At 40.3% G+C, this 22,747-nt stretch overlaps 1 protein-coding gene across 1 annotated transcript; it reads left to right on the top strand.

Annotated features, from left to right (window-relative positions):
- Nucleotides 1–18,368: 18,368 nt before the first annotated feature.
- On the top strand, nucleotides 18,369–22,369 carry LOC120069762 (excitatory amino acid transporter). The gene is made up of 3 exons (XM_039021557.2): nucleotides 18,369–18,719; nucleotides 18,833–18,970; nucleotides 22,076–22,369. The coding sequence occupies exons 1-3, from the start codon at nucleotides 18,629–18,631 to the stop codon at nucleotides 22,090–22,092; spliced, it is 246 nt and encodes an 81-aa protein (XP_038877485.1). The 5' UTR covers nucleotides 18,369–18,628; the 3' UTR covers nucleotides 22,093–22,369.
- Nucleotides 22,370–22,747: the final 378 nt, after the last annotated feature.

Here is a 22,747-nt window from a genome sequence, read left to right as displayed (position 1 = left end):
AAATTTCTACTTGATTCATCCACACTTCTGCATCTGTAGGATCCTTTGTTCCTTCAAAGTTTGTGGCTCCTAATACCTTTAATCGTTCTATCCCATATTTCTTTTCGGAATCAGGTTGTATATTTTCTAAGCTTTCTTGAAGTCTTTGGGTGAATTTATCCATTTTTTCTTCCTGGATTTTTCTCTTGGATAGCTTGAGGCACTTTCACTTTCGTTTCCAGAGGGTTGCCCAGTTCTACGTTTTCCACTTCTCAGCATTTTGTCTACAACCATTCACATATAAATTAGACACATGTTATCAACATACTATTTTTATTTATGAACATTGTTGCTATTTACATTAGTGGTTCTCTTTAATCTACATAGTTACTTATTTACTCATTCTCCGAAAGTTGTAAGTTTTCAAAGTTAAGGCACATCCTCTCGTTTCTCCATACACACCTCTCCTGAACATGTCCTATTTCCTTACAGAAAATACAAAATTTATAGGATTCCGTGTTGTTAGAGTCATGAGTGGGTTGTTCCTCGAATTCGATCACGATACGTCGACGAATATCCTTCTTTATTGCACGCGCCCATTCTTGGTCCACCGTCAATTCAGGAAATATGTTGTTACTTCCTGAACTCGAACCTCCAGCCAGTTCTCGTTGATATTTTTCCTAGATCTCTCTTGTTTTTCTCTGAAAAGCATAACAATTTTTGCAGATATGGCCAACCTTGCCACACCCATAGCAAATTCCGGTCCCTTTCAGACACAGATCGCTATGATTTTTACCACATTATGGACATCCCATGTTAGTTCGGGATCCCACTAAGTTTGCATTGTTCAAGGTAATAGGATATTTAGTATTATTGTTCACACTATTCTCAGATCTTTCAGGGTTTTCCCCTGGGTTAGCGCCGTGGTCTCCAGTTCACGTTCTGGAGTTATTCCACCACCAATCTTGTCTGCTCGGATTCATTTCCTACAGTGGACATTATTCAGGTTATTACTTACTAATTTCTTTATTTTCACTTCCCCTTTCTCATGTTTTCCTTGTCCACTTATTATTCCTTATTATTTTTTTTCTCCTAACCTTTCCTGATTCTATTTCAAGTTTTCCTAATATATTTCATTATATTTATTCCTTTTTAGGTTTTGACCTGGCCTAGTTTCTAATATTATCTGGCTTCCATACCTTAGGTAAGCCTTTTCCTGATGCCGCTTTGGCTTTAACCTATCCCTTTTTCCTTTATTTATTTTTTTTTTAGATTCCTTTTATACTTATGCTAGACTCTTTTTTTCTTAGGTTTTACGTAAATCTTTGCTCGATACCAAGTTGTCACACCCCCTCCCTAGCCTTAGCCCCCAAAACTTGGAAGGGAGCATGAGGTTACACCAGTAGTATTCCAAAACAATATTCCAATTTAACATTTCCCCCCTTATCTATTAAGACTTTAACATGTTTACAATAATCTATTCCTACTTTCATACATATAGTTCAATTTCCTATATTCTTTTATCACATGATCCGAGCCATGCCCTGAGAATTTACCAAGTCCTGGTGTTTTGGTGGTTTGTAGACTCCTTCTTGAACGCTCCGCTTTGCCACCTGGGGGGGGGGGGTGGATATAAGAAAACATTTGGAAGAGTGTGAGCTACTAAGCCCAGTGAGTGGTTCTTTTAAAATAATAATCACTTTGCAAAATATATTTTTGGGAAATCAATCACATAATCACAATTCTAGTATAATTTATGCATGATCACGTGTATGTTCATTCAATTATCATCCTCTAGTTTCATGCTATACTTGGCATGTTCACATCATGGACATATTATTAATCATAACAACTTTTTATGGAAACTTTCCTATAACCCACTTTTTCCGCCAATGTGCACATCGACAATTCTTTTCCCGCTAGTCATGCTTAGGTAACTTGACTATATTTCTCGTCGATCGTCACCGACTATTATTTCCCGCTGATCGAGGCCGACTATATTTTCCCGCCAAGTACCCTTTTTAAGCATGCTAACTTATGTAGTCCAGGTATAATCTCAGTTTCCATAGAAATTCCACAAACAATATCATGGCAACAACATAACATCATAAGCATGCATTTTGTACTTACATATGCATTTATCCACATATCAACGCATAAAACTAAGTAAACACTCACCGCAAGCAAGTTTTTCCACTAAAATCACCTTGAGAATACCTTCCTAAGAATTCCTCCATATCAACGGAAATTTCTCAATTAATACTTATTATATCAATACATAATGTCAAAATAGCCAAAATACCATTATATAATGAAAATACCAGCTTACCCTACTCCAATTTAGCCAAAATCCCAAAATTAGACTCTTTATAGGTTATTTGGACCGTGGTAGGCAGCTGGGCGTTGTGCAGTAGGCAGGGTGGGCGTGTTGTGCCACACAGGGGGCTGACGCGTTGGACGTGTGTTGCGCTGGATGTGCGTTGTGTTGGGCGTGATGCGTCGCACGGGGGGGCAGCTGCGCTGGGCTAGCGCGTGGGATGCGTCGAGCGAGGCGCGCAAACGGACGCAGCGCTGCAAGGCGTGCGCGCAGGGTGTGGGCTGGCTATGTGTCTGGTTGACTCAATGCCTCACCAACGCAACCTTTGCTTCTTTTGATCTCCAATTAACTTGGCAGCCTAATAACTCAAACGTAACCCTCTAAATATGCTCTCAACACAAGATTTAAGTGATGGTATGAATAAATTACTCTTGCCCAACCCCTCTATTTATAGCCATTCTAAACTCACCCCCTTGTGACAACTCAACTCCCATTTGTCTCACTTTGGAGCTACCAACACTTAGTCTACCCAGCCTAGCCTTGAATCGTTCTCATCTCAGCTTGCCAGCCAAAATCTCCTTTTTTGCATGAAATCTCCTTCATCCACCTCCTACTTGGGGTGATAACACTTCCATTGCATGAAATCTCCTTTGTCCACCTCCTGCTAGAACTTTGTGTGATCCTTCTTTTGCCACCTAAATCACTTAAATACTTAACATATTTCTCTACTTAAATTGTTTAAGACTTATGCTCGTATACCATTGGCATCTTCCCTTGAAGTTTTCCATCAATTAGCCTTATTTTTTTTATCCTTAACGCATAACAACTCACCTTTCCTTCATCAAAGTCCCACTTAGCCATCGTATGAGTCGGCCATCACCAACGCATAGGGTGGCCGCTCACCCTCGACACATGGCTTGCTAAGTGTGCTTGCTCAGCCTACTAAGCATGGATCTTGAGAATGCTTCTCAATGACTCTTCTCAATGGGCGTGCTGCCTAGGCGCTTGCGCGCTTGGCCGCATAGGCACACTCGGTCGCATAGACACGCTCGGCCACGTGGGCATGCCTTGCCGCATGGGCGTGCACTTGGCATAGCGCATCGACGCATGGCTGCTCGGCAGACTCGACAGCGCTTGACGCATAGGATGGCTTGCCCGCTCGACGCATAGGCATACCTGTTCAATGCATGGGCTGCGAGCTTGACACATGGCCTATATGCTTGGCCTCGACGCATAGGCTGCGCGCCTAGCATGCTTACTCGACGCATGCTTCCTGCCCGTGTCCGCATGGCTCATGTATGCCCTTGCATTGGTTGTATGCAAACCCTTAACCATTTTTCAAGTCTTCTTGCTTCCATCCTCCATACACTCTTGTGTTCAACATGTTTAAGCCCTTCATAGATGTTTGAACTTTTGGTCACCTTTTTGGATAATTTTAATGTTTTTCTCCCTTTCCCCCACTATCCTTACTTAGGATTTTTCTTCTCTACATTTAACCTCCCACTTTAGATTTAGTGTTAGGGTCTTACACTATGCTGCAGAGATGTGCCCATTAAACCCACAGCCAATGTTTGCTATCCAAAACAACCCTTACAGCAACACTTACAATCCAGGTTGGCGGAATCACCCTAACGTCGATTAGGGAGGGAATCACAACCAGGGGGGCCAAAGTAATCATCAGAACAACAATTCAAGGAATCGAGGAAATCCACCATCTTTTCACCAAAATCAGAATCAGATTCATCAAAGGAAACCGTATAACCAACCATCCTCATCAAACATCTCTGTAAATTTGTCATCATTGGAGTCACTGCTAAAACAATACATTGAGAAAAATGACGCAGTCATGCAATCCCAGGCGTCTTCAATAAGGAACTTAGAGATTCGAGTCGGGCAATTGGCAGTCGAGCTTCGCAACAGAACACCGAGAACACTGCCAAGTAACTCAGAAGCCTCGGGATCTCACGGGAAAAAACAATGTCCTTGATGACATTGCGCAGGCAAGCTTGACCGCGCAGAGGTGTGGATTGCGGTAATCATGAGAAATTTTTCTTTCAATCAGCATCCCCAAAATCTATGTTTAATCGCTTTCTTTACAACTTTCTTTTATTGTTTTCTACATTGCGTTATTTACTACTTTTTTAAATTAGCCTTTACTGCTTTATGAATTTACTTTCAATTTAATTCAGTTGCGTTATTTCCATGCCTTGTCCAATTTATTTACTTTTTTGCATTAGTTGCGTTGTTCTTAAATTCTCTGTGAATGAGTAACCTAAAATAAAATGAACACCGCAAAGTTGTATCGACTTGCGTTGTTGATAAAACAAAAAATAATAATAATAATAATAATAATAAACTTTAATGAACATCTGGTATGCATTGCGATGACGGGTGCATCTTGCGCTGATAAGATACACTTTGTGTCCATCTTACACATTCATTGCGCTGAGGGGTGTGTTGCGCGCGTATGTATTCTATGCCCGTCCTTAACGAAAACACACTATGTCGAGGTAGTGTTACGCCAGTAGAAATACCGTGCGCTCGTCCTCCAGAAATGTGCTGAGTTGAGGGTTTTGTTGCGCTAATGCATGCGTTGTTGCCCGTCCTCTGCAATTATGCATTTGCGGTAACGGATGCATTGCATTAATCTTTAACCTTGCACCCGTCCAAATAAGACACAAAAGATAAATTCTTTTTTCAAAGAGAGTAGTCCAATCGTTTAGGCTTCCAAGGAAATGATGACTTAGCAGATGAAAGGATGCCCTTTTCTGCTAATTCATAAATGCGAAGAGCGCGACGGACAGGCTTTTTGAGTATCTCGAAGCCTGCCACGTAGAATTTGCATTGGGCCCATCAAGGCCCAACCTATAAATTCCCTCCTTCTTCATCTAAGAAGTCTATTTGAATCTTTTGTGAAAAAGAAAACCCTAAGTGAATCCTCTGCATACGCAACCTTTGAACTTTCTTCCTAAGTCCCAAAGAATTTTTCAAACTCTATCACTCACCAAAGCCATGGCCGAGAAATCCTCACATTCATCTTCCCTACCTTCATCACCTTCCCCAGCCCAAGTCACCGCAAAGGAGGCGACATTCCATGCAGCAAGTCGCCGCCTCGCCGCCCAGCTGAAGCCTATCCAAAGAATCGCCGGAAAACCTCAGCGAAAACCTATTATAGCCAAACCACTCCAAATCTGAAAGGGGCCAAGCACGGAGAGTGCCCCACTTCCAGCACTTTCATCGGAAAGTGAGAAGAAGCGAAGAGATGACAAAGAAGTGTTTGGGAGCATCCTGAGCAACATGAAGAAGAAAGGAGGGCTACCCGAAGCCGGAGTTGTTAATCAGCCCTTAGCTTCGAAGGAGGAGATGGCAGAAGCTTCGCGAAGAAGCGCCTTGGCCGTTTCAGATCCTAAGGAAACTGTTCACATAGAATCCTATGAGGGACCCAACAGGGTTGTTTTGGGGGAGGTGGAAGCAGAGAAGCAACCTAAAACGACTGAAGAGAAGAAGAAAAGAAAAAACAAGGAGAAGCGAGTAAGAGAAGATGAAGAGGCCCGGCCAAAGAAGGAAAAGAAGGACAAGAAGTCGACTGAGAAGAGGGAGCGCAGGTGAGAAGAGAAACACCTGAAAAAGGAAGAAAAGAGGAAGAGGCCTGAAAGCCCGGATGTCGATGGAGAATTCACCACCGCAAGGGTGGAAAAGAGGGTGTCAACGCAAGAAAAAGAATAAGGCAACCTCAAGAGGCATCAACGCATATCAGGACGATTGCGACTGAAGACCGAGAGGATCCAGACATTACCCCTCTAATGCGTCGTCGCAAGGAGAATGCGCCGCAAGGGTCAACAAACGACCCATAATTTTGGCAAAGTCTAGCAAAAGAGAAGGAAAGAAGAAAAAGAGAAGAAGAGGAAAAACAAGAAAAGATGTTACGAGCACAACAAATCATCGCAGAAGGCAATTTGAAAAGAAAACTCCACGATGAGAAGGTGCGCCTTAACAATGCAATTTTAGCAGAAGAAGAAAGAAAAAGGCTCGAGGATGAACAACGAATATTTCTGGCCTCGGAGAAATTTGAAAAAGAAATGAGAGAAGAAGAAGAGGAAGAAAAGAAGAAGAAGTAAGAGAAGGAGAAACAGCGCAAGGCAAATGTGCAACGCATTAGAGAGAAGAAAAGAAAAGAAATTACGGAGTGGGAAAGGGAAGAAGAAGAACAGCGCAAGGAACGGGAACGCAAACAAAGACAAAGGTCCCGCCTTGCGTTGGCACAAGATAAGGGCAAAGAAAAAGTTGAAAGCAGTGAGCCTGCATTGACCAAAGGGCACCCATCAAAGAAGAAGGAAAATGATGACATGATGATGGAGATGGGGTTCTTTCCTGCGTCAACGCCACTACCGGATTTAATTACAAATGTTGTGCTGGAGCATGGGTAGGAGACATTCTACCAGTGCCTATCTATCATAATTCCAATGGTAGTGAGAGCTTTTTACAATGGACGGCTTCATGGCACCAAAGATGCGATGATCATGAAAGGGTGGACAGTGCCATTCAGCGCAAGGGACATCAATGAATTATATAAGATGAAAGATATCCTGGATGCGCCGGGTAACAAAATTATTGATGATCCCAAAGAAGATCAAATGAAGGATGTGCTAAGAACATTAACGCAACCGGGCACTCAGTGGTTGGTATCTTTGAAAGGCATTAAAACCCTTGTATCCAACAAATTGCTTCCGGAAGCGCGTCTTTGGGTTTACTTGGTGAAAAGGCGACTCATCCCTACATCTCATGACAAAACAATTTCAAAGGATCGAATAATGGTCGCATATTGCATAGCGTGTGGTATTCCGATTGAAGTGGGCCAATTGATCGCATAGCAAATTTGAGGTCTTGTGGGTGTGTGAGAAGCCAGTATTTCTTCCCTTGGATGGTTTCGAGCTTATGCCTCTCAGTGGGTGTAGGTATTGAAGAGGAGCCAATGCCAGAAGTCCATGGTCTCATCAACACAAAGATCTTGAGAATGCTTCTCAAGAAATCTCTTCATTGCCCCGAGCTTCCACTTAAACGGCCCCTTATCAATCCGAATGCGTCGCAGCAGCCAAAGCCAAAGAAGCAGCGCAAAGAGGACAAAAGCAAGGAAAAAGTCCAAGAGCAATCAACGCAAGACCAAATACCCTTGGACCCCTTACCTTTAGTTATTCACCCTCTAAGCCCACCTACAGAACCCTTTTCCTCACTCCCAGAACATTTTACAAATCTCCTCCTTGCTCCCGATTCACCCAACGCACTCCCAGCAGCATCTTCCTCCCCTCCATCTCCACCGCATTTTTCCCTTCCATCGCCACATGTTGACGACCCACACGGTTTGGGTGAAGGCACTTCTGCTCAACCTCAAACCGTTGATGGTGAAACATCGCAGGCGCATCCCACCACCGCAACCCTAGCTGCTGACCTTGCAGAGATGCATTTTCTTCTCTCTCAACAATAAGAATTCTTCTGTCAAAGAATAACGGAGTTACAAGAGGTGCAAAGCAGTGTTGCGATGATGCGGTAGGTGCTGATCAACATTCAACGTAATATCTTCACGATCCACCTGAACCAGAGACAAATGGCGGAGTGCAACCATGAGTACTTTAACTTTTTGACAGCCTATTTACATGGTCCCATGGTGCCTCCGCATTTACAGCAACCTCTGCATTTTGAAGAAGCTCCTCGAGTTCCTCCGCAAAATCCTCCTCCAGAGCCCCTACCGCAACTCTAAATTTGGGGGTGTGCCACCTTCTCAATAAATCTGCAATTTTTCGTTGCAGCCATTATTTTATTTCATTCATTATTTTTATGTATAGAAGCTATACCTTGATTTTTTTGTACATGCTTAAATTTTGTGTTGCGATAATTGTAATTCTTTGTATACTTAGTTAATTTTAATACAACTGAGTAACTATTCTTTCCATATGCGTTAGCCTCTTTACTTATCATCCTTGTCAATTATTGCACTATTCCTTGTCTTTTATTTTGGGTTATTAATTGCACGACCATGATGAGTAGTATGCATACCCTTAGCAACATTTCTTACACTTTGCACTTTCTGACTAACACTTAGATAATTCATAGCAATAGCACTGCTTTACTTTTTCTATTTCAAGACTCTGCTCAAACCTTCTTTTCAAAATTTTGACTAAGTGTTTTGTCTTTTCTGTCCAAAACAAAGCAATGAGGACCTTGCGCATCTCTAAATTTGGGGATGGGGAAGGTCTGAGCAGATGTGATCAAGCGGATGCAGTTATCATCAGGAAAATGCGTTCATTATAAAAAAAATCATAAAAACTCCAATGTCAGTGCAAGGATCCCAACCTGATAAGAGTTAAGTCATGAAAGGAACCTGCTCTTAGTTGGATGTTCGCATGTCACCCATAGGAGCAAGTCAAAACGAAGGTAGGTTTCCAAGTTCGACGCAATATGAAAAGCAAAAAAAAAAATATAAGAATATAAGAGACAACTCCTCTGATCAGCAAAAATAAAACTTAGCTGAAAAATCAAAAGTTGAAGTTGAGATTGGAACACAACCGTAGTTGGATGCTCGCATGACACCCGTGGGAGCAAGCCAAAACGAAGGGTGTAACCATGATCAGCAGTCTTTAATAAAATGACGCAAACCAGACCACCGGATAAAGACGCACCTAGTTGTTTTTGTAAGAAGAGGTAAACATTCTTTTCAAAACAAGAAGAGAATTTTTGGGTAGAGATTTGTTGAATAAAAGAATAAAGTAGAGCATGTTGATGAAATATTAAATGATAGAAGGAAATTGCATTGTTAAGTAATGTTGTAGAGGTGGAGCATTCGGAGCAGCCAATCGACGCAAAGTTAGGATAGGAATTGAACGAAATTGCCTTAGTTGAAGACAAGCATATATATAAATTTGGGGGTGTGATAACTCGTAGAAATACAAGTTATTTATGCTGTTTTATTTAGATATTGCGGCAAAAAGAGAGGAAAGTTGCGTCGATAGTATAAGAATTGGCTGAGAAATACGAAAATTATGAAATGTCGTAAACGCATCCACTAACACCATTGTGATGTCGAAATAGAATGTTTCAGTCTCTGTTTTGTAGGAAATAGGCCACCGTATGCGTTAATGGCTCGAAGACAAAATGTACAACACATCTACATCACATGCGCCCATCGATCAAGAACGAAGAGATGATCAACGCAATGACGGCGCATGTGACAATCGATCATGAGCTTTAGCGATCAACGCATTTCAATCGAAGATTTGAATAGTAAACATTCGCAGACGATTCTGACAAGTGTACAGCTTTTTGTTGTGCAATTCTAACGGATTGATCGTGGAGCAAAAATGAATTTTTCATTACGCCATGGCAGGAATTACCATAATTATACAGTGGGGACCACAAATTCAAAGAGCCAAGATCTTGTCTATAAATGGCTTCCTCAAATTCGCTGAAAGATATATGGGGAGAAGGGCTGGTCTGAAGAGACTTTACAGAGTAAATCTGGGAGAACTACAAGACAAGGCTAAAAAGAGAGTCTCCGAGCAAGGAATTCTTCCGATTCTCGAAGCTGAAGCTCTGTGCAAAAGACCAATTCTATCGAGAAAGCAAGCCTGGGAGGGAAGCTTTCCTCTCCACCACATCCATACGCCGACAAGCACAAGTCTCCGATCAGGATCTGTGTTAAGACGTTGACACTCTTTCCGTATTTTTTTCTATTCTCTAATTCATCTTCTGTGTTCATCTTCTTTAATCCCTCATTCACAAACATGTATCAAACGCTTTATTTTAGAATTAAATGTTATCATCGTCATCATTATCATCTCTCTGTCTCTTTCCATATATTTATCATCCATTTTCTCCATGATGTGTTCTTAATTCTTGAGGTAAAAAGCGAGAATTAAGCGAGTGAGTTAATCTGTGTTAAGGAATCAATTAAGTTTAGCTAAAGCATACTCGACGGCATCTTCACCTGTGAGAGCAGAAGTGAAGATATTGTTTCGCCTATCGAGAGAAGGTTGGAAGAATGCGTTAACTAAAGCGAGAAGTATTTCTAGAGATGGAAACAACCTTGGTTCATTACGTTCATCTCTGTTTCACCATGGACGTATTAGAACATGGTCGATCACTGAAAGGTATACACCAAGGGAAAGCGGAACCTTAGTTGCGTCCTTAACGCGATTGACGAACTTGCGATGTTTTACTCTTTACTCTTTCTCTTTCTGCTTCATTCATAAGACTTGCCATTGCATTCATCGATTCTTTTGTACAACTTCACAGCCAGTCCTCGACCCCTATATCATGTATCATAGTAGTTTAGGAATTTACTTTATCAACGCATTTTTACTTTCAGCACAATTTATATTTTTGTACAGACCAAAATTCTCTATTCATTATTATAACCGGTCGCATATATCACATAAGTATCACATTTAACGACAACAATCCCCGTGTTCGACCTCAGATCATTCTGAGAAACTTGCATTGGAATTGTACTTGGTTTCAGCGCAAGGAAACTTGTGACACGCACTACTTCATCGCATACTACGAGCATATCACTATCAACGCATACACTTAGAACGTAGTATCGCATAAAATGTCTTTATCGCAAAGCACTTGAGCGCATATAGAGCATCATTCATTCATTCATCAGCGTAATAGATAGATAACATTCCATTTTTTTCTTCACAAGTTTATGGCGACATGAGCTTGTAGCATAATATCTATCATCACAGTGCATTATAATCAATAGATAAAGATAATCATTTAATCCGTTACAGTGCATCTTCGTCTGCTCTATAATCCAATAAGGAAATCTGCCGGCAAGATGAATTTATCAATTGAGATTGTGGCATTTTTCAACTCTCCTTCAGGGTGTATTCGAGATCTGTCCGCTAGCAGGAGAGTTTCCTTTGTGGGCGTGGGTATGCCAGCATTTAATTGTTTGAAGATTGATAGCAGCATTATGTTTATACTTGCCCCAAGATTACATAGTGCTTGGCCACTGTAGACCCCTCCAATGGAGCATGGTATTGTGAAGATTCCTAGATCGTACATTTTTAGTGGGATCATGGCATTTTGCTCTGTAGCCACTATTGCGATCTTGTCTTCATCATTTTGTTTCTCTTTCAATCCTTGCAGAGTTGCTGGTGGTTGGACTTCTTCTGTTTCAAGATCAAGAGGCTTCAAGGTGGACGTAACTTCAGGGTTCATTTTCTCGGGCTTCTTTGAAATGTAGATCAATGGGTCCTCGGTTGTTACCGCATTCAAGTTGGTCGTGAGGGGTTCCTCCCCTACTTCTGCAGTCATTTTTTCGTTTAGCACGAAAATTGTTAAGCATTGTTCCTTCCCGGTGCCCCCAGCATTGCGAGGAAGCTCAATTGAGCTCGGCAACGCTCCTTGTGGTCTATTCTTTAGCTCGCCTGCAATTTTTCCTAGTTGAATTTCGAGATTTCGAATGGATGTTGCTTGATTAAGAAGCATTGATTCGTTTTTCTCAATATACTGCTTCAACAAGCTCTCTAAGGATGACAATTGCGGTGTTTGTGAGCTGCTAGCTTGACTATGCGTTGGACCGTTGTTTTGCAGGAAAAATCCGGGTGGCCCTCCTTTTTGCGTCACAGGTTGGAAGTTTTGTTGTTGGTTTTTCCATGCAAAATTTGGGTGGTTTCTCCACCCGGGGTTATATGTGTCGGAATAGGGATTGTTCTTTATGAAGCACACTGACTGTGGGTTTTCTGGGCATTCCTCCATCGAATGAGCGTCTCCACAAATGACATAACTTGCGGTCATTTAAGCAATTGCATTGACCTTCCCTTGCTTCGTTCTCGTGTTATTAATTGTGATGCCTTGAATTAAACTCATCATCGCAGTCATCTAGTTTTGTAGGGCTGCGATGACCTCGTTGTTTGCGTCATTATCTTTAATTCTTAATCTTTGATTGCTTTCCCGCCAATCCTCGTGATTTTTGGAAATTCGATCAAGTATACTCTTTGCCTTCTCATATGTTTTGTCTAGCAGACCATCAGCGGCTGCCGCGTTGGCAGCAGTCTGCGAAGAGGGATTCAGTTCTTGATAGAAGATCTCCATCTGCAGGCAGTCTGGTAAGCCATTATGTGAACAGTCTCTTACCAGCCGCTTAAACCTCACCCAAGCATCGCTGAGCGATTCGTCATCTTCTTATTTAGAATTTGTTATTAATTTCCTTCTTCTGGCATTCTCGGTTGGTGGGAAATACTTCTTCATAAACTTTTCCACCACTTGTATCTCTCCCGGTTCGAGAGAATATGCCCATTTTCTTGCCTGATCACACAAAGAAAATGGAAACAGAGTTAGTCGAACTTCCTCGATAGAGATATTCGGGAACACAAAAGTGTTGCAGATTTCTATAAAGCTTCAGAAGTGGACGTGCGGGTCTTCATCACGTCTTCCTCCAAACTGTCTAGCAACCTGGATCATCTGCAACATTACCGGCTTCATTTCAAACCTTGATCCATCTAATGTTGGCCTCATGATTCCTGGAGAGAAATCATAGAGGTTGGGTGACGTGTAGTCCCGAATGGGTCTATTGCGGTCATTCGCCAGAAGGATGGGGTTGGCCATTACGATAAATGAGTTTGAGTACAAAATAACAATGGAAGATAAAGGTAGAGAGCCTGGTAGCAATTCCTTGCTGACCGAGGCTTTTACATTGTCAATCTCTATTCAATTCAAAAGATATTCCTGCTTTCACAAGAGTCAGCCCTCTCTCTGATTTTGAAGCTTCTGGTGCTCTCCCAAGCTTACCAAAATGATCTATCGGCACAACCTCCTTCCCTCCCATCCGTCTTAAAGTAAAAGAAAATCTAAGAACAAGGCTAAACTATGAACAGAATTTGTGAACTCGTAAGCAGCTGAACCCCTTTTCTGAAGGATGCCTTTGGTATTTATAGAATTTCTAGTGTGCGCGCGTGTTAAACGACAGCCGAGCATTCGATACTCAGCGATTGTCTACCTCATTGTCTACATGACTTGACCAATGCTTGGTCGTCTTCTTCCTCGAAGAACAATAACCCTTGCTCCGAACTTCTTCACGAACGACTCAAAACTTAAACTAACTTTGAAATTACAGACTCGATAGCAATTAATTATGCCCAAAAACGCAGGGGCCATTACAATTAACTGAAAATGTAAAAGAATTTAACAAACCGAAGTTTCATCCCAAAAAACTCCATTAATCCTCACATCCACAATTGAATTAAAAATTAAAACAAAGAGTAGACATGTTGCACCCATCGAGAATGTAAATGTAATTCTTTGCAACAATGAATTTGGAATATCAAAAACCTGGCTCTGATACCAATTAAAGGAACTCTTATACAAGAGTATCTATGAGCGGAAGTGGATCTTTCCAATTCATTGTGACAGAATTTTCGTATATACATTCAAACATACAGATGTGCATTGAAAACGCTAAATTACTGGCATGCTTAAAGGATAAAAATAAGAGACCGAGAGAACATACCAGTTGAAGACTTTTCTTCACTTAAAATCTCGCTCTCTCCATGAACGAACTCCTTTCGCTCTCGCTAGTCCAGCAACACCTCGATCGTCTACACGAACAGCTTCACAAGAACAACAGGCAACGGGGACGACACCACCACTCGGAGCCCTCAGTATTCTCAGAGTGAGAATCCAAAGGGTGGGCTTTGATGGAATTGGTAGAGGTGAGGAGGAAAGGCTATCGTGTAGTAAAAGATCAAGTAAGTGGGAAAACAGAAAGACTATCGCATAGTCGGGTGCTTGATCATTTAGTGCGCGGTACACGATCATGTAGTAAAAGCTAAGCGATCATCTATACGATTTTTTAGTTATGCTCAGGCGTTAAGCAATTGTTTAGTAAATGGTAAGCGGTCGTTTAGGAAAGCGCGGGCGCGGGTGTGCGATCATTTAGTGAACGGTAGGCTATCGTATAGGCTCTCAAACACTATGCGATCAAATGCTTATCACACCGTGAGAAATTATGCGTGTCTTTTGCAAAAATGAAAACAATTTTCATTTTATTCTTCAGTTACTAGAATTGAATTGAACTTCTCACTAATGCACGAATTCGAAGAAAATGCCGGCTAATTATCTCATAACCATCCAATTAATAAAATAATAAATATAATCCTATTATATTCATAACCTAAGTTTGATATCATATATCAACTATAGTGTTTTCTCCCCTACTTGATATAAATCATATTTATATCAAATTTCTTCCAAAATAATGTATCTCATACATTTAGTCAATCATATCATATATAATTAACCAGTTCAATTATATCATTGAACACCCCCTATATAATTGAACTTCCTCTTGTCAATTTGAACATTTCAAATTGACCCAAAAATTGATTCTCAACTTTTATCCAAACTACCAAGGGGACCTTATGGACCTATGACTCAAAACTCCAACGGTACGTGAATAGCTGACTAAACTCTTTAGCCACGAGATCCACCATCTGTTAACTGCCAGACATTCCACTAAAGACCGACAGTTGAACTCTTCTTACCACAGATATATTTCTGTGTCCATCGGATATAACCAATCATGAGTACGATAACCCTTCATAGATGCTTGTAAGTACAATTGGACCAATTTACCATTTTGTCCCTGTAGTTACATCTCACTCCTTAAGTACCACTAATCCCTCAAATGAACAATACAACATAGCCCAACTATGTGTGAACACCTCTCAGGCCATGAGAAGGTATGTGGCGCCACATCGTTCAAGTCCTAGAATCAGCCTTTAAAAGAGCTATTTATCTACTTGCCTCTGCTTCAGGGAAGAAGTGAATTCCATCTTGTGTAGCTGAGTTCCCAGCTCCCAAATCAAATGAATCCTCGAAGTGGTAGGTTTGAGTCGGCGGTCTGACCACTCGCACCCATGCAAATCAAAGGACCGCCTCAATGGCAGAAGTTCCCAACTCATCAGGATTGAGGTCATGTTACCTATGGTCATCCTAATGACGTGAAGTCTCTGTCATGAACCGTGTTATATAATGAAACGTTAACACTTCGTGGTCAGGTCTTATACAAACTCTTTGTATAGGACGCCCCTTCTCGCATGTCCCCTACACAAATTATCAGGATCAAACCATCTGTGATAAGTCACAACACTTGTAACTATTCCACAAAGTAGGCCGCATTCATAGCGTTATCAGGATAAAGTTTCCCTCCTATATCCATATACTACATACCATTTTGGTTATCACTTAAGACATGATCCATTTGTATGTCACCATATACATGTTTAAGTTACATAAAGACAACCAGGGATTTTAGTTTATTGGTTTGTGGTAAAGCAAATAAACCATCCAAATGAGCAAAATCAAGAAGTGAAATAAATATCATATATTATACATCACAAGCGTTCGTACAAACTGTTTACAGACTACATGACACGAGACTTTAAGGCATCAATCCCAACAACAGTAGCTGATGAACTTGCTGAAGTTTTGTTGAAAACTTGTAAGGTTGAAGAAGTGTTCTTCAAGTTGCATCAGTGAGCTTTTTCTCCAAATTCCCTTTATTCAAGCTTACTTTGAGTCCCACAACTTAATCTAAAGCTCCAAAAGAATAGTAGGGAAGATCTTGAGGTGGTTCATGATAACTTGTAGAAATACAAGTTATTTATACTGTTTTATTTAGATATTGAGGCTAAAAGAAAGAAAAGTTGCGTCGATAGTATGGAAATTGGTTAAGAAATGCGAGAATTGTAAAATGTCGTCAATACACCCACTAACACCATTGCGATGGTAGAATAGAATGTTTCGATTCTGTTTTGTAGAAAATTAGTAACCGCATGCGTTCATGGCTCAAAGATAAAATGAAAAAACACATCTACTTCGCATTGCGCCCATCAATCGAGAATGAAAAGATGATCAACGCAATGACGACGCAAGCGACAATCGATCAAGAGCTTAGCGATCAATGCAATTTCAACCGCATGCGGTAATCAAAAACAACATCGCATGCGGCGATAGATCGAAGATGTAAAGAGCAACACGTTTACGGAGGGTTCTGATGAGTGTACAGTTGTCAGTTGTGCATTTCTGACGGGTTGATTGCATAACAAAAGGAATATTCACTCTGCCATTTCAGGAATTACCATAACCATAAAGTGGGGACCACAATGCAAAGAGTCAAGCTTTGCCTATAAATAGCTTCTGCAAATTCACTGAAAGATATACTTGTATACATAGAGACGTGTATATACTGATCTAAGAGAGAGACTGGTCTGAGGCGACTTCCAGAGTAGATTCGGGAAGAACCACGAGACAAGGTCGAGAAGTGAGTCTCTGGGCAAAGAATCCTTCCAATTCCTGTAGCTGAAGCTCTGTGCGAAGGAAAGCAAGCCTGAGAGGGAAGCTTTCCTCTCCACCACTTCCACACGCCGGCAAGCACTATCTCCGTTCAGGATCTGTGTCAAGACATTGACACTCTTTCTGTATTTGTTTCTAATCTCTATTTCATCACTTGTATTCATCTTCTTTACTCTTTCATTCACACCATGTATCAAACGCTTAACCTTAGTATTAAATGTTATGATAATTGCCATTGTCATCTCTCTATCTACTTCCGTTCATCCATAAACCATTTTCTCCATGATGTTTTCCTAATTCCCTAGGTAATTAGCAAGAATTAAGCAAGTGAGGTAAATTAGGTTAAGGAAATGATTAAGTTTAGCTAAAGCATGTTCGACGACATCTTCACCTGTGAGAGCAGAAGTGAAGATGTTATTCCACCTATCGAGAGAATGTTGGAAGAATGCGTTAACTAAAGCGAGAAATACTTCTAGAGATGGAAGCAACCTTGCATTCATCACGTTCATCTCTGTTTCACCATAGAGATTTGGGAACACGGCCAATCACCGAGAGGTGTACGCCAAGGGAAAGCGGAACCTTAGTTGCATCTTTAACGCAATTAACAAACTTGCGATGTTTTTACTGTGTACTCTTTCTCTTTCTAATTCATCCATAAAGACTTGTCATCGCATACCAAGAATCTTCGTACAACTTCACAGTCAGTCTCGACCTCAGTATCATGTATCATGTAACTTGTATCTTGGATCATCTTAGTTTAGGATTTTACTTATTAACGCAATTTTATTTCATCACAATTTATATTCTTGTATAAACCCAATTCTTTATTCATTGATAAAAACCGGTCGCATGTATTACAAAAGTAACGCATTAACGAAAATAATCCATGTGTTCGACCTCGGATTATTCTGAGAAACTTGCGTTGGAATTATACTTGATTTCAGCGCAAGGAAACTTGTGACATGCATTACTCCATCGCATACTACGAGCATATGATTAACAGTGCATATATTTAGACGTAGTATCGCATAAAAATTGTCTTTGACATGGACTTGTTCATTCATTCATATTCATCATTATCCATATGCTTAAAGATATAAAAACAACGTGTCAGTTCACAAGAAGATTTGGAGAAGACTTGCAGCTGAATTCGAGATTAAATAGGTTCTACAAAGGTATGACTTAAAACCCTCTTATTATTGTATGAGCATGCTTTATTTACAGTTGAAATTAATGAATTAGAATGCTTATTGATCCTTGTTACTTCTATTGCATGCTGATATACTCTTTCAAGGGGTTGCTAGAGGTTGGTTGATGGTAGTTGGAGTTGGCCAGCGGCGACCAGAGGTTGGCCGACAACAGTCATCGAGGTGGCGACCGGAGGTTGGTCGACGACGATCACCGAGGTGGCGGCCAGAGTTGGCCGACGACGTTTATCGAAGGGTGGCGACTAGAGTTTGCCAACAACGATCACTAGAGGGTGGCGACCGGAGTTAGTTGACAATGGTTGTCGAAGGTGGTGTCCAAAGGTTGACTGATGTACTTCCTAGATTAAATTAGAAAAAAAAAAGTAACCCATGTTTTTTAATAGTGTTTACTATTCAAAAACATGAGAAAAGATGTAAAAAGTTAAAACTTCCTAGATCTTTGCTTCAAAAGTGTTAGGCTTAGGATGCCTAATCCATTTAATTCCAAGAAATAAATACCCCTAAATGTCATGTTTTAAAAAAGTGGCCCAAGTCTGGGTCATATTTTTGACAAATTCCCAATTTTCCCACGTTCTCCGCTGTAAAAAAAGAAAAAGAAGAAAACGGAAGAAAAAAAACATCTTGAGCTGATAAATTTGATAATTTGGGCGTACAAAAATAGTGAAGGGTTGAAGGTGTCACCAAATTACGAAGTGGTGAAGTAAGAGTGAAGGGAGGGAGATCGCGGTTCCGGCTAAACACCAGATTATCGATTCGCTGACATTAAAACATGGCATGGAGTGCGACGATGATCGGAGCCCTTCTGGGCCTCGGCACACAGATGTACTCCAATGCTCTCCGTAAACTCCCTTACATGCGCCGTACGTTCCTCTCTAACAACAAAACCCTAATCTTTTCATTTCCCGATCAGACTTCTCATAACACTTCCCTTGTTTCTTATTTCTATCATCGATTCCATCTCCTAATTTTGCAGATCCTTGGGAGCACTTGGTTGGAATGGGACTGGGAGTCGTGTTCGTCAATCAGCTGGTCAAATGGGACGCTAAGCTCCAGGAGGACCTTGACAAGATGCTCGATAAGGCCAAAGCGGCCAACGAGCGACGCTACTTTGGTATTTGTCTTCTTCTCTGATCTTATTTCCTCTATGTTCCTCTTATACCATTGGCATTATTTTTTTACCATTGCAAATTTTGATTCCCGCTCTTACTCTTTTATCAAGTCCATCGAGTCGCGATCGGTACTTATACCTAACAAATGTCGTCTCCTTTCTTTCTTTTCTTTTTTTTTTTTTTTTTGTGTGACTTCACACCTTATGTCGTGCGAGGTTGTACGGTTTGGCCAATGTTCTATAACTTTTGAAGGATCAGAAGAAGATAATCGTCTGCACTTGTATTGGAATATGTTGGACCAATGGCTTGTTAATTCCGTGTTAGACCACATTTACATGGAAAATATTGAGTTATTAGGTTATGTAATGTTAAGAGAGGAAAGAGTGGCATTTTTAAATGAAGAAATTACAAGAAGTGAAATCAGAAAAGAAGAGATTAGGGAGATCTGATATTTCCCCAGTCAAGGTGCATGTAGGAGACACCCCCCACTGCAATTAATGAGATAGAGTGATTAGTTTAGGTACACTGTACACAAGTCCCTATGTAGAGCATTTCAATTAGAGATCATATTAAGTTATCACGTCATGTCGTTCCTTTCTTGCCAAAGAGACCGCAGGGAGGGAATTTTATGATATTTTGGATTCTTTCCTAACGTAGACTAGTTGGAAGACAAACAGTTTTGAAAAAAATGATTCCATTAATGCATTATGCTCTTTTCAACCATCTTATATACGCTGCCTTAAGAAACAATGTAAAGGCTAAAACACTAAACGATTAAATGGTTAGTGCTTGGTAACTTACAAATCACAGTTGGACCAAATTTAGATGGTTAACAAAGAAAAAGAGCTAAAGGCCAATGACAGTGTGCGCTGTATCAAACTCCCTCATGTAGGAAGATGAAACTCACCCTCGAGTTAAGCAAATGGGGTGAAGGAATTAAAGAAAAATATTCAGAAATGTTAGCGACCTCTTGATGTAATGCTGCCACCCTCTCGGCTATAGTCTCCGCTTCTTGGCTGAAATCAACAAAATTTGCCTATAACCATATGAAGAACTAGAATATTGGGAAGTCACTGCTCAAACATTGAATGAGATTCCCTGAAATCCAACTGGTCACTTAGTTTGATTGTCTATCTGAGGATGATTGGTTGTACTAAATCAAGCTTGTATGCAACATCTTCCCCTGTGTCTTCCAAAAATAGCTAAGGAACTTAACATCCCTATTAGAGACAATAGACTATGGAATCCCATCTAATCGAACAATTTCCTTTAAAAAGTGGAAATTTGATTTGTAGAAACTCCTATTCCAAGTGGCAAAGTGGGCTTGGCTCAGTGGTATTGGCATGACCTCAATGGCTAGAGGTGGGAGGTTCAATCCCCCATTCTGCAATTGTTGTACTCAAAAAAAAAAAAAAAGAAAGAAACTCCTATTCCAAGTCCAGAAGCATCCACGACCACTTCACAGGGCAGGAGAGAGAGAAGTTTGGTAAGGCCAGGATGGGCTTTGTATTAACTTCTCCTTTAGTACCGGAAAGCTGTTTGTTTGTGCTCGTTGCCAATTGAACTTTTCCTTCTTTGAACATTATGTCATTGTAGCTGCAAGAGAATTGAAATTTTGGATGAAATTCCTATAAAAAGAAGAGGTCAAGGAACAACGGACTAAGCTAAATCTTTCATGGAGGATATTCCAGCTTTTGATTGCCAAGGCACAATAAATAAACATGATGAGGGGGCAGTAGACCAGAGAAAGAATGCAGTAGACCAGAGAGATGTGACCTGTCATTAGTGTTTAGCCTTTGCCAAGCAGTAGAACAGAGAAAGAAGGCGATCTCTCTGTGATGTTTCTTCACTTCTGGCCTGATTACCGAGATGGTTTTCTAACTTATAGCAATTACCAACTCTTGATGATATATTCCATTCTAATTAATGGGCTGATTTGGTGTTGGAAGTGAGGTTGGGTAGTTATTTAAGCCAAATTAGATGTTGACTAAAATTGTTAGTTAGCTTTTCAGTTAGTACTCTAGTATGAACTTTAGCTTTCAACTTGTGTTTGACAGATTCGTATTCAATAAAATTATCTTGTTTGGTTTTACCCTAATTGAAGCAGAAAGCGAAAATTTTATGGGAGGACCATAGATTCTCCATATTCTGAAATCTGAACTGAATAGTTTTCTTTCTGCTTAAAGAAAACTCGCTTCAGCTCATGGTAAAAACAACCGTTTTCTCCAAATCTGTCAGAACAAATGAATTCTTGCAAGATGAAAGTCACACAAACAATGGTATAAAGTTACAAAATAGAGGCAGAGAGCCAAGCTCCAAAGCTAGGAAGATTATAAAAGATTCTTCCAGTTGGTATGAAGATGACAAAAGTTGCAACTGTTGATGTACGTACATAATTTCCACAGTGAAAGGGTGACATTAATTGCATTGTGAAGAAAGTTATTCATGGACCTTTCTAAACCGTTGAAGGTCCTATTATTTCTATCTAGACAGATTCTAGAATTAGATCTCATCAATTTTAGCCAAAGAGTCTTATTTTCCTTTTTGAAAGGATAACAAAGCAAAAAAGACTTAAAAAGGGGCCTTTGACACTCATTGGGAAGAAAAACCCGTTTGTAAAGGGGGCAATTGAGAAAAAACATGGCCCAGTTCACAAGAGGTTCATTTTCAAATAGTAGTGGGAAGGTGAAAGGGCCTTGTATGGCTCCTTGACGTAAGCGTAACCTCCCGATTGTTAGCACTTCCATAGTTGAGTTCCCAAAGAGTTTTACCTTTCTTAGGTGTCTACCATGCCACATTTCTTTTTATAAGGTGGGTGTAATGGTCCATGGATGTGCCTTGTCTCACCACAGGGCTTATGATAGTGAAGAGTTTTACCTTTCATAGGTGTTTATAGTCTTCAAACTATGTTCGAGTCATGGTCATATTTTCTGACCCTTTCTTACCCGTCTCAGGGTTGCAATGTGGTTATCTTATTTTATCATTTGCTGCTGAGGATAGGATGCCAGTTTATCTGCCCTTTTTTTTGTGCACATTCTATCGTTCGAATTTGGCAATTTTATGAGCATTTTCTGTATGCTTATGAGGTAAAATTGTTTCCATTGCAGATGATGACGATGATTGATTGGAAATCCCCCTAATGCATTGTGGCTTTTTTATATGAGGTCATCTGTGTTCTTTGTTTTTTTTTTTTAATTTTTTTTTTTTAAAAAATAGAAGTCACCCATGTTTAAAGAGACTGAGGTCTTGTTGAGCCTATCTGTCAATTATTGACACACTGTTCTGAAATATTTTGACATTCCAAGTTTTTGTTGGCTGTTCCTTTGTTTCTGCTGCGCAGCAACTTAATACGAAGGGTAATGTTTGAGATCTGTAATAATAAGGGATTGCCATTTGTGTAATAACATGCGCCGCTACTCTCTCATCAAATTTTAACTTTATGCCTCTGACAATCAGGTAAGCCTATATCCATGGCAAATGAAAGTTTTAGATTTTCTTTTTTTCTTTTTGCTTTATGCATTTATCGGTTGGGGGATGTAATTCTAAGTAGAAAATGTGTATCAGTCCACTGGGAATGCAACCTCTGCCATGGTTTGTCTAGTTTCTTTTCCACCTAAAATTTCAGGTGGAGTAATCTTCATAACTTTAGCTAGAAAAAAACGACTTTATAGATGCAGAATATTGAGAATTTAATGTTTTTGAGTGCATTTCAAATAGGAAGGATAATGAAATGGAAACATATGGATCCATGTAATTAGGGGTCGAGGGCCAAGGGGAAT

The sequence above is a fragment of the Benincasa hispida genome, chromosome 3, assembly GCF_027475165.1.
Source record: "Benincasa hispida cultivar pf3 chromosome 3, pf3_genome.v1.1, whole genome shotgun sequence".
NCBI classification, from domain to species: Eukaryota; Viridiplantae; Streptophyta; class Magnoliopsida; order Cucurbitales; family Cucurbitaceae; genus Benincasa; species Benincasa hispida.
The sequence above is the reverse complement of the archived record's forward strand: the minus strand, read 5'-3'. Positions and strand labels throughout refer to the sequence as shown.